This window comes from Centruroides sculpturatus, unplaced genomic scaffold, assembly GCF_000671375.1.
Source record: "Centruroides sculpturatus isolate CEXI.00-Female unplaced genomic scaffold, Cexi_2.0 scaffold1589, whole genome shotgun sequence".
In the NCBI taxonomy this organism is placed as follows: domain Eukaryota; kingdom Metazoa; phylum Arthropoda; class Arachnida; order Scorpiones; family Buthidae; genus Centruroides; species Centruroides sculpturatus.
This window is the reverse complement of record NW_019385877.1, coordinates 41,234-54,598: the sequence shown is the minus strand read 5'-3', so window position 1 is coordinate 54,598 and position 13,365 is coordinate 41,234. Positions and strand designations below refer to the sequence as shown.

At 29.0% G+C, this 13,365-nt stretch overlaps 1 protein-coding gene across 3 annotated transcripts in view; it reads left to right on the top strand.

The window, feature by feature from the left end:
* The window catches only part of LOC111642695 (RNA-binding protein lark-like), a 95,940-nt gene that overhangs the window by 50,028 nt on the left and 32,547 nt on the right, over positions 1–13,365 (top strand). The window contains exon 6 of one of the 3 annotated variants that reach the window (XM_023389074.1): positions 6,499–6,813. In XM_023389074.1, coding sequence (XP_023244842.1) covers positions 6,499–6,813 — 315 coding nt within the window. Of the gene's footprint in view, positions 1–6,498; positions 10,372–13,365 lie in introns of those variants that run through there. The other 2 variants (XM_023389072.1, XM_023389073.1) reach the window with 2 other exon arrangements.

Below are 13,365 nucleotides of genomic sequence, written 5' to 3'. Positions count from 1 at the left end.
TATGTATGAACAACATTATCTCATAATTAAGTCAGAATGGCTTAGATTTCAGACAGTTTGACAAAACAGCCATTCTGCTTTCGTAAGCTAAATGACTTGCTTTACTCAAACTATCAGATGTGCATAATAAAAACATCTAGAAAAGAAAGTTTTGTTTTTTTATGCATATATCATCAATCACATAAATCAGGTCTTCTTAAACTGTGGGTCGTGACCCCATTTTGGTTGCGTGATTTTAATGCAGAATATTGAAAATAATTTGTGAGAGTTTGAAAATGGTATGCTTTGTGTCATAGGTTTCATGAGTTGCACTTTGTATCACTTTCGGTGCAGCGAGACGATGATTCAGCAACACTGTAGTGTGAACTAGTGTAGTGTTGTCGCTTTTCAGTGTATTCAGTTGTCTCTGTTCTATTGTAACACAAGAGTGAACTGTGGTAGTACACCATTATTGTTTTTGCAAATTTGTATATATCTTTATTTTATATTTTTTTGAATCGCGAATAAACTCACAATCATAAATGGGGTCGTGAATAAAAAAAGTTTAAGAAGCCATGACCTAAATGGCAGACTAAATAATATGTCTCTAATAAGGAAACCTTTTCATTTGAATGTTGAGATGAGGCTTGAAACTTCTTTCTAACTTAAATTTGGGTTGGGAAAGAAGATTCTGTAAGCTACTAACTTTGCCATGCAATTGTTTGCATGCTCACGAGACAAGGATAATTAACTGGCCATGCAATTGTTTGTGTGGCCAGGTCAAAAATTTGAAACAGTAAATTTGGTGGATTGAACAGGGGATTAGATCAAAACCTGAAACAGTAGTCTACAAAGCTGAATGACTGAAGATTTATCATGAGAATGCATTTGTATGTTTGTAATTAATTTTGTTTACCATGATTTAAGAATATGATAGTTAATGGAATGACTGTTGTTGTGAAAAGGTTTTAGCTACTTAACATCAATGGTCATTTCTAATGAATGCATGGCTTTGAGGGATACTCATCTACATCTTTGCCATTCTTATTAGGTTTGTATGCAGTCATTTATTTTGAGACAAACATACAAATTTCAATGTTGTGTGTGTTATTGATAGTGAAATTAACCAATCAGCAATGAGAATTATTTCTTCTCATTTTGATCACATGATGTTAGCACCACGTGGGGTCACAGTGTGTACTTAAGTCTGTATCTATTATTTTTATAAATATAATTTTCTTAACATGCAGAATAAAAATTGAAGTTGTAAAATTTCTATAGTGCAATACCAAATAATAGTAGATTTCATGAGTGTACCCAAAAATCTTTTTACAGATAAGTTGTTCTTATCTGTAAAAAGTTTTTTGGGTACATTCATGAAAAGTATTTTAAATGTGTATGTGTGTGTATATATATACGTAGTACAATCCAAAAGTTCAGGGACTATGCGTAAAATTCCTTATCTTAAAAAGTTTATATTGCCGATGCACAACCACCTTCAAAGTGCGACGATACACTTTTGCCGATGCTCATATTTCTGAAAGCACTGCTGGAAGCCATTTTTTTTTAAACCTCCCGTAAGGCCGCCTGCAATGCTGCTCTCACCTCATCTGATGACACAAAACAGCGTCCTGCAAATGCATTTTCATTGATGGAAACAAATAAAAATCACATGGGGCTAAGTCCATTGAATAGGCGGGGTGTGGGAGCACATTAATTTGAGTTTTGGCGAGAAACTGTGTGACCATTTGGGACCGACGTGCAGGTGCATAGTCACACAGAAGGTACCAGTCTCCACTTTGCCAGATCTGTGGCCATTTACGATGAATGAATTCCCTCAAATGACATAAAATGTCTAGATAATGCTCCTTGTTTACTGTTCTGCCTTCGGGAATAAATTTTGAATGAACAATTCCTCGAGAATCAAAAAATACCTCCATTATGACTTTCCCTTTGTGCCAATCCTGTCGGAATTTCTTCGATTACAGTGAGGAGGGTGATTTCCATGTTGAAGAAGCACATTTTGATTGGATATCAAATAAATAATACCATGTTTCATCACATGTTATAATGTGATGAAACGTGGTTATAATGTGGTTCAAAAAATCTGGATCCTTATCAGCTTTGTCGATTAAATCACCTGATATTCTCATTCATTCTTCCATTTGTTCATAAGTCAAAAGCTGAGGGACAATGTGCTGAGACACTTGGTGCATGTTAAGATCTTCCATTGAAATATGCTGGCAACTATTCTTTGATAAGTGAGTAGCCACAGCGATTTTTTCAAGTATTTGGCGACGATCTTTGCAAACACGTTGAGAGACCAACTCAACATTTTCCTCTTTCTGTGAAGTCTAAGGTCGGCCAGAGCGTTCATCATCTGTGATGGATTTTCAGCCTTTTTTAAAATTCAGATGCCATTCATACACCTTTGATTTTTCCATCGTAGAATCACCATACACCTTTCTTAGCAATTTTAAAGTCTCCGTAGGTGTTTTACCTAAATGCTGACAAAATTTAATGTTGCAGCTTGAAACTGCTTTTTATTATGCCGCAGAATAAAGGTAACACTCTCTGGAAGAAAACAGCAGCGCTCGTGGTTTAATCACATGACATGGGCGAAACCAACCTGAAACGTAGGGGTGGTTTGGTAGAATACATTTCATATGCTGTTACTTCAAATACATGCTTTTGTTGTCATAGATTACTGCAGTCCCTGAACTTTTGGATCATACCACGTATATAGTATCCTATATATGCTGTATATTGTTCAATTATATATTTATTAATTATACAGACATTATATTTGCTATAAATGATATTAAATAATAGTTTTAAATCAAAACTAATAATCTTGTTAATCTTGTATAAAATAGGAACTTAACTATATATTCAATAATTATCTAGACCCAAAGCTCCATACCAACCTTTCAGTAAAGAAGAAAAGTCAATGAAAGTTTCATTCATAATGAGAACATTGTGAGGTTCATTATTGCATTTCCTACTGATTGTTAAGTGACATCACAACATACTCATGACACTTAACAGCACTATTCAGTGTCACCCTCCTGGTTATGATATAGGTAATATGAAGCCAAACAATTGTGAAATTAAATCAGGATGTATTAGTGCTAATAATAATTCAGTAGTGAGAAATTTTTTCCAAAGGTAGATTTAATAATAATAATAATAATAATAATAAAATTGATATTTATTAAATAATTAGAAATGATAGACTGATTTAATTTGGTAATTGTTTGGTTTTAATATAAGTATATTGCCTATTAAACATCTCTATGCCTGATAGTCATCGAGCTTAGAGATGTTTGTATAAGTAACACTAGGTTTGAAAATATACTGTATCTCACTTTTAGTACAAAAATAGCTGACTGCTTGGTTGAAATTGTGATAAACTTTTACTTTCATGGTGAAAGACTGAAATTAGAGAATGTCGATATTCTCCAGTGAGTGTCAACACGTACAAAATACATTGGTAAAAGATTGAATATTTGGTCCTATTATCGCTGGTGTATGTCGACAAGCAGAGATAAGCTTTGGTGGAGATCAAAATGACATTCAGGAAGCCGATGTTGACAGAGAGGCAACAGTCTGTCACCAAATCCTTTGTGGGTAACTGGAGCTAGGACAAGGTTGTACCTCTTTTCCTGGCAATGGTTTGGTGGAAACTGCCCACTTTGTCACTGGATGGTTTTTTTTTTTTTTTTGATCCTGTGAGGTGGGGATTGGTTTGTCGAGTGGCAGAGGACAAGAGGGGGTCATCGGTAAGGTGTCGGCGATATCCAAACAAAAGACACCATTAACAGATCAGTTCGTAATAACGTAATCAGTTCATAATTTGTTAAGAAAAGTTACTTTCCATAGATGAGATTTCTTCTCAAGAAATATTGCTGAGAGAATCAGCTGCAGCTAATTCGAAAAGTGAAGGGCAAGGCTATACACACTGTCATTGCAAAAAGAAGTGTTCCACGAATAAATGCAGTTGTAAAAGCAAGGAACTCTTGTGCATTTCAAAGTGCCATAACAGTTTAAGTTGTTGCAATAAATAAGATTGTATAATGTTAATCACATAATTTATGTGTAAGTTTATTATTGTATTATTTTTTTTAATGATTTAGAATGTACTGTTCGTTTTAGGTTCAACAGTTTATTTACATGTGCTGTTGCTTAAGCTTTCTCCTATTTTGACATATTAAAAAGTTGCATTTTTGTCTTAACGTAATAAAAATATTTTTATTCAACATTCACCATCAGTACATGCTGAATGTCAACATTTGCCAGTGTAAGTTAGAAATAACGATATGCAAATGTTTTGTACATACACAAAAATCACTGTGTGAATGCTGACATTCACCAGAAATCGGTCATTCACAGTAACATATACATAACGAGGGAAAGTATTGGAATCATGTCAAATTTGACCCTCAGAGTTTTTTCAAATCTCCACATTTTGAGATTTCCTGAATTGAAAAAAGTAAAATAAAAAAAGAGGGCAAGAAATTAGTGTTGTGTGTGTTGATATCTATTTCATTTAATATCTCAGGACGAGGTGAAGATGAAGAAACTAAATTTGACATGGTACTTTGTATATAAGGGGCATTGATACCATTAAATTTTGGTAGTTAAAGATCCAGGGAATCAGGAGCTAGGATGTCATGTCTCAAGAGGGGTCAAATTTAAAGATGATTTTGTTTATTATTAGCATTTACAAATTTTTATAAAACTATTTTGCTATTTTATAATAATTAAAAATATAAAACTTTTTATAACAAAATTTCATAACAGATGGAATCGCACACAATTTTATTTTGCGTAAAAACAGAAAAGTTATTTTTTAAAATAAAAACTCATAACAGCTGGGACTGTTATTACTGGATTTTTTAAAAAATGCTTTCACTGCAAATTTGAATTTTGTCATCTTCATTTTTTGATGAAAATAATTCTCATTATTATGATATTTAATTGCTACTTGATTGACCTAGTAGATAACACAAACAGTTGTAAAATTAATGGCTTACAGAATTGTGTTTTCCAACCCCAAATTAGGTAAGGACAAAGTTTCAAGCCCTAACTCAGCATTTGCTTGAAAAGGTTTTTTGTAAGATACATATGGACCAAATTTTTTTTATCTTTCACGTTTTATTTGATTTTAAGATTTTTAAAAATGGTGTTTCATGAAAAATTTCATAAAATTATTTACAGGAGCTTTCTTACTTATGAACTTTCAGACTTATGAACAATTAGACTGCATGAAATTTAAGTTTTAGATGCACAGATTCTGATTCCATTGTCTTGCCGGTCATGGAATGGCATCAAAGACAGTCTTTGGCCAGTAATAAATAATAAATTTCTAATAGAAATAAATTTATATTATTTATTTATCACATATTGTCATTTTTTGTTTTTACATGTGAGATGGCACTGAAGTCGCTGACATTGGAGTAATGGCATTTTTCACTATTGTTTGCAATTTTTATAAACTTTAGGTATATGTTTTTATGGAATAAGTGGTGTTAATTTTTGTATATCTTTATTATATATGTATTCGAAGAATGCGGTCTCTGTGTAAGTTTCATTGTCATTATACTTTTTAGTTATAATTGATCCAATTGTGAAATTAAATCAGGATGTATTAGTGCTAATAATAATTCAGTAGTGAGAAATTTTTTCCAAAGGTAGATTTAATAATAATAATAATAATAATAATAAAATTGATATTTATTAAATAATTAGAAATGATAGACTGATTTAATTTGGTAATTGTTTGGTTTTAATATAAGTATATTGCCTATTAAACATCTCTATGCCTGATAGTCATCGAGCTTAGAGATGTTTGTATAAGTAACACTAGGTTTGAAAATATACTGTATCTCACTTTTAGTACAAAAATAGCTGACTGCTTGGTTGAAATTGTGATAAACTTTTACTTTCATGGTGAAAGACTGAAATTAGAGAATGTCGATATTCTCCAGTGAGTGTCAACACGTACAAAATACATTGGTAAAAGATTGAATATTTGGTCCTATTATCGCTGGTGTATGTCGACAAGCAGAGATAAGCTTTGGTGGAGATCAAAANAAATAATTTTATTGTCGCTTTTAAATTTTCAAAATCTACTTACAACAAATGCATTAAATGGCACATGTGCATTGTCTGTTATGTTACATACTATAGAAAGTTAAAGCAGTAGTTAAAAGAAAACTATTCATATTTTATTTAGGCAGATTTCACTATTACAATAGTATATAGAATATTATTAAAGTAACAAATAATTTATATTTTGTGTTAGTTTATTTTGCTATTTTTTATATTAACTGATCTTTATATATATGTATATATTTATATATATTAATATTTACATTCAATTTCAGATGTTAATATTAATTTTGAATTTATAAAGTTTTAATTTATATTATTCATTATAATATAATTATGATAATTTGAATTTAAAGAAAGTCTTTAGTAGCAATGAAGAAGAACAGTAAATTATAAACTTAATAGTATTTTTTCCTATAGTGATATGGTTGCTCCCCAGGGAATGACTGCGGCCAGTCAATATGCCAGTGGAACACAAGATTTGAGGCGAGATCAATATGACAGTTTTGCAGGAATGACTTCAGGACAATACAACAGTAGACCAGATCAATTTACAAATTTTCCTCGGGGGATGACAGCTAGTCAAACTGATGCTAGCAGAATGACCCAATACGATACAACGACTGGAATGATGGATTCGTCTTTCACCAGTAGGCCAGATATGAGAAGGGATGTTGAAGGATTTAATACAATGACTACACAACAGTACAATACTGGAGGGTATGATATTAAACAAGATCCATATGGGAATGTTAGTAGTATGATGACTACTACACAGGGTGATAGTACACGTGACGTATCTACTTATGGTGGGGTATCTGGCAGTACATTATTGGATGTAAAAAGGGATTATGTGGATCAGTTTTCAGGTATGGCTACAGCAGTTGTAGCTGCTGCAAGAGAGACTACAAATTATGCTGGCATGTCTGCCTCATATGGGCTCTCTACTACTCAGTCTGCTGATACTAAGCGTGACTATAGAGATACAATGGGAGTGACTGGATTTATAGATAGAACACAGGAGGTTACAAATTATAGTAATCTTACTACTCAATATGGAAGTATGCCTGTAGATGTAAAACGAGATTATTCTAATACTTTTGCTACAACAGCAGCAAGCATAACTACTCCGCAGCAAACCACGCAGGGCTCTTACAGAATGGGTAGGGAAGGTTATGAACAGTTAGAACGAATGAATGCTCAGTATAGTAATGGATCTGCTAATCTGTGGAGAGAGCAATATGCTCGTCTTACAGGTTCAATGATATAAAATTTCATTGTCTAGTATCTGTGTATCTTATTTAGTTGTCTGATATTTCTTGAATTCCTAGTATTGGGATTCTATCAGTTTCTTTATATAATCGTACATCAGGGTTTAATTGTCGGGTGCAACAGTAAAATTACTGTTGAAATATTTGGCAGTAGTGAAGTGTAATTAATAGTAGTAATATTAAAAGGAAAACATTGTGATTTTATAGGATGCCATTATTCTCACTGTTCATAGTGATTTTTATTTAGAAAAGCACAGTTATTTTATGTCACTGATAAATTGATGTAGTTAATGTGCTCGGGATATTAGTTTCAAGATCAATTTATAAAAATTTTGACATTTAAAAAAATGAAAGATATCAATAATAACAACATTTTAAGAAAAGTCAACACTACTTTAGCAGTTTATTGTATTAGTTGTAAAGACAGATATAATAAATTGTTAAAGAAAAATTATTTTCCAAAAACTTATACAAGTATTTCAGTTTTTTTTAATTATAATTATATAATGTGATTTTAAGAAACTTCTGTAACCTATTTTTCATAATGACATTTACTTCAATAGTAAAAAAAAAGAAATAAAATCATTTAAAGAGAAGTAAGGAATTATTTTTAGTATTCTTAACACAGTTGAAATCATTATTTTGCATTTCATAAAAATTTATTATATATAATAATAATCTTTGTTATCTACAGTAACTTAATTTGGCAGTTTTAAATTTCTTCTTTTAAGTTTAACTTAAATATTTTCATTCGCAGATTTGAATGAATTTGGTTAAACAATCAGAATTTTTAAATAGTGGTATGGCATTTTCTGTTAAAACAAATTTTTATTTTTTAAATTCAAACTGAGTTTAAAAAATGTTCTAAATTTTTCTGATTTTATTGTCATTAGTTATCTCATTTGAACATTGCCATAAGAAATTAATTATATGTTTCATATTATGTATAAATTTATATATTAATATGCTGATTTTAATATTTATATCTAATATTTTGGAATACATGGATATTAATTACGTAATGAAATTACATAATTGAATTACATAATGAATTTCAAATACACATTTTGTTATTTATTATATTACTTTGTTATAGTGTAATTTTCTTTTGGGTAAGAATGCACTTCATGTGCTCAGCGTGGTTTGAAAGCGGATAACTCATCAGCATTATCATCATCATTTTATTATTTGTTAATAAAATTGAACTTGATCTATATCCTGTATATACATATACATAAATACATAATACATACATACATACATATATATATGCATTGCTTGATGTTAATTGCTCCAGGAAAAAATTATGAGTTTTATATAAAAGCAGATGTGACAGAATATTTCAAATACAAAAATTATCTTAATTTTCTGTGATAGAAATATACTAAATTTTTAGTTTCCAATAAGTTTATCAGTTTCTTACTTATTTTTAATTGTATGAATAAGTTAAAATTAGATTAGCTTCATTTTATGCTTGGTTTTGTAAAATCAGAATTTTGATTAGTCTGATTGATCGATTACAAGACAATGCAAATTTTTATGATTTGAAGAAAATACAATTTAGAAATTTGTGTAATGGGCTCTAAAATTTTCTTTTCTTTTCTATATTAAAAAATGGATAAAATTAACAACTTGTCAATTTTTGTTAAGAGTCTTCAAGAAATGCTATGTTTTGTTCAAAGAAGTGACTGTTATAGTAACCAGTGTAATGTTTGCGTTCATATTTAATTTTAATCGGAATAAATGGCTAATAACCTTTGAATAAACACTGTCAATCATTTTTTTAATACTTAGTATTTTAAACACTTATTTGATAGTAATAATTTAAATTAAAAACTATATTTTAATAAATAAATGAAGAAATGCATTCATTATAAAGAATACAACATAAACATATACAGCACATGGCTAATAATTTGCATTAAAGAGACTGTAATTATTACATTGAATTAAAGTATTCTGACAGATTATTGGATAGTTTATATTTAAAAGCAGATTTCTCTCAAAATTCAATCTAAATGATTCATAGTTGAAAAAATTAAGATATAATTACATCAAGAATATATTTTTTAAATTTATAAATGTTTTGTTTCTAGTCTGTTCATAGGGAGCAGAAAACTGACAGTAAAATAATTAATTATAATAATCAATCAATAATTTTGAATTATTTTATTTTACTATTATAATTTAAAGAAAAGATCATAAAATTTTGTAACCATCATATTAGATTTAATTTGATGTCATAATTATGTTTATTAAAAGATGAATATGATTAATGAAAGTGATATTACAAAAAATTATAATTGAAGTTTTAAAGGATTGCCTGAATATATCTGCTTACACAGATGAGAATGAATGAACAATTCCACATCAGTGAATCAACAGTCTACAGATGTGCTAGAACAATGGTTCCCAATTAGTGGTACGTGTACCCCTGGGGGTACGCGAAACTGCATAAAGGAGTACATGCAGCAATCTAAAATTGGTCGATTTAAAATTTAAATGTATGAGATGAAGCAATCAAAAAAATAATGGTGGACCACCAAAAATTCGGCAATTTACAACATGATGTCGAATGCACAAATTTGTTTATTTATAACTAAAAATATTTTCGAAATTTCATCAAAAAATTGCATTTGTGACAATACCTAAATGAAATTTTTATGCAAGAAACAAAAATTATACAATTAACATTATCATTATGTCAGCGAAGTGGCAATAAAATATTTACTATCATTTTGCACAACATACCTCTGCGAGAGCAGATTTTTGGCCATGACAAACATGAAAATTAAACATCGTCACCAACTTCAACTCAAAGATGATTTGAGACTGAGCTGACCAAAAAGCAACCAGATTTCACAAAGTTGTGCAACGAAAATCATGCACATTTGTCACATTAAAATTAAATAACTTTATGTTATTTTCATTATTATTAGAATTGTATTTTAAAGGTAATAAATGTAAAAAAACTTATTTTATTTATCACTAGCTGTCTACCCACAGCTTCGCCTGCATTATATCGAATTTTCTTGTGGGAGTAAGATATTTTCTCGTAGTAAAATGTAGCCTATGTCCATCTCTAACATGTAAGCTATTTCTGTGCCAAATTTTATTAAAACCTGTTCAGTGGTTTAGATGTGAAAAGGTGACAGACAGACAGAATTACCTTGGAATTTATAATATTAGTATGGATTAATATGAATTTCTGCTGTGAGTCTGAGCTCTTTCTTGAAGTGGTATGCAGGAAAATCTAATTGGGAACCAATGTGCTAGAAGATTAAAAAATGGTGTTGGTCCAGAAAAGTACCCTGGGAATGGTTCTAAGTAATCAAAGTTAAATTCAAAATGTTGGTATACTTAAAAAAGAAAAAGCTGACAGAAAGTTATCTTAATATGTCAAACTTTAATACTGACTTATTTTTGTAACATGTCAATGTTTTAGCGAACTTTGTTAAAAAATTTGACATCTTAAAAATAAGTAGATATTAAAATAAAAGAACTGGGAATTGTCTGAAGAAAAAAGAGGAACACCTAAAACCATCATGAAGCAAGAGTCAAAAACCAACTGAAAGAAAATTGGGCAATGCATTGATTATGGACAATGAATCATATTTTGCACTTGAATATGATAGAAGTGAAGCTTATTAATCATTTAACCCATTGAATTTATGTAAAAAATTAAGTGTTTTAAAAGTAGAAAATTTCCTATGAGACTTTATGTAAGTCCAAATATCTACTAGAATTTTAATTTTTGTCAAAAAAACTACAGTTAAATGCTGAAATATATTCAAAAAATGTATTTTAACATAAAAGATTAGTCATTTTTAAAATTTATTCCAAAAATTATTGTTCCTTGGCATATTACATTATGCCAAACATTCTTTGCAAGTACTTGAAAGTCTGATAATTAATTATATTAGAAAACTTAGGTTACATTTTGCAGATTTTCATTCTGATCCAATAGAGATCGTTTGGATTCATTTAAAACAAAAGATATATTTGAATGAATTTTCTACAAAGAATTGAGCAAACAAAATATAGAACAAAGAATTTGACTCTGCCTATTTTAAATGATTGTTTAAGAACCTTAAACATGATATTTCTGTAGCTTCTTCACAAAACTTACTAACTGTAGTTAAAATTATGCTTGAATCTAAAAAAATAAATTAATTTGGTACTTTGAAACCGTGCTAGTAGTTATTAGTAGTAATTCAAACACCAAATTATTATTGTATTTATTTTCAGGCACTTGGCAATTTTTATCATCAAATTTTTTTATTTAGTTGATACGTGTTGATATTATTTACACTTTAGGTATGTTTTTAAAAAACAATACCTAATATGTTTGTTGTTTACAATTTTATAGTGTTGTAACTTATGAACTTTTGTTTTTAGTTGGCTGAAGAGGGGCAATAAATGCCCGAAACGCGTGTAAATAATATCAACACGTATCAACTAAATAAAAAAATTTGATGATAAAAATTGCCAAGTGCCTGAAAATAAATACAATAATAATTTGTGTTTGAATTACTAAAATAAATTAATTTCATATTTAAAATTTACTGTCAATTTTTTGTTCTGTCAACACAAACATATTGTTTTATATTTTCTTTGTATTACACAAAACAAGTTTGTGTTATAGACAGCAAGTCAGCAGAAATATTAATATAATATGTATTGTCAAGTTTATGAATATTTATATTCTAGATAAAAAACAAAAATTTTGCAGTTTTCCAATGCCTTGTTTTATTGTATGGTTAATGGCTTTATTTTGCAGTTTTGAATAATCAGATTTCTTCACTGTTAATCCTAGAATAATGATATTCTATAATGTAGAACATCAATAACATAATGTGCAAAGTGAAAGATTTAAAAAAAAAAAATAATAATAATAATAATAATTAGTCTTGAAAACAGTTTGGAACTTCAGAACATTTCTTATAATGAATGCTATTTCTTTCTAAATATGAATTGCTGTACTGAAATATTATTCCAGCACATAATAATGAATTAGTTAACAGAGAGAAAATATGAGAGTATTTATTATGTTAACATTAATAGATTTACAATTAGGATCTGAAAACTGAATTTTTGTATTTAGTGAATTAAGTAATTCATAAATTATCAGGCATTCATTGTGTATGTATATGTATACATAGATATAGTTTTTTTTAATACAAATACAGTAAAACCTGTGTAAACCAGAATCACATCATATGTAATTTTTTTCATTTTGGCAGATTTTTGCTTTGAATGCTTTAGTTTTTTTTTTTTTTTTTTAAAGACTATACCAGATAACTGTTACAGTTACATATGTTTTTATAGTAAAATCATTTTTACATATATAAAAATATTTATTACTAGGTTTAATTCAAAGCGATTCTAACTAAAGACGAAGATAAAATTATTTAAATGCAAGAGTTGATAACTTTTTACTTTTAAAAGGTCTTGTTGTTCTAAAAAAATTTAGGCTATTCAAATACTTTTTGAAAATATCCTTATATGCTTGCAAACAAACCAATTTGAGTACAAAGTAGTAGTGTCTTGCTTTGCAGTCAGAAATTCTAATTTCATTACTTTAATACAAAGATAATGTTGTTCTGTGATATGACTTTTGAAGGAATTTTAATACTCTAATTAATCATTAACTTTTGACATTTAATTATCAATGGTATTAATTAACTTGTTTTTGAATATTCAGTACAAATTAGTAACTAAATATTTCATACAAGGTAAATTGGCAACAATTTTCCTTGTATAAAATAATTAGTAGTATTCTCATTACAGTAGAGCGTCGTTTATCCGAAAGCTGGTTATCCGAAAGCATTCCAGTCGGCAAATTTAAATTTTTGCTAGTGCTGTGGCGCTGCAATCTTCGGCTATTTCTCGGGCTACTCAAATATTTTACGTTTTTGATACTAAATTAACTTCTGAAGTATAATTTTTTATTGTTTTTATATTTTTCAATATATTTATTTTGTTTGTACAAAATAAAAAA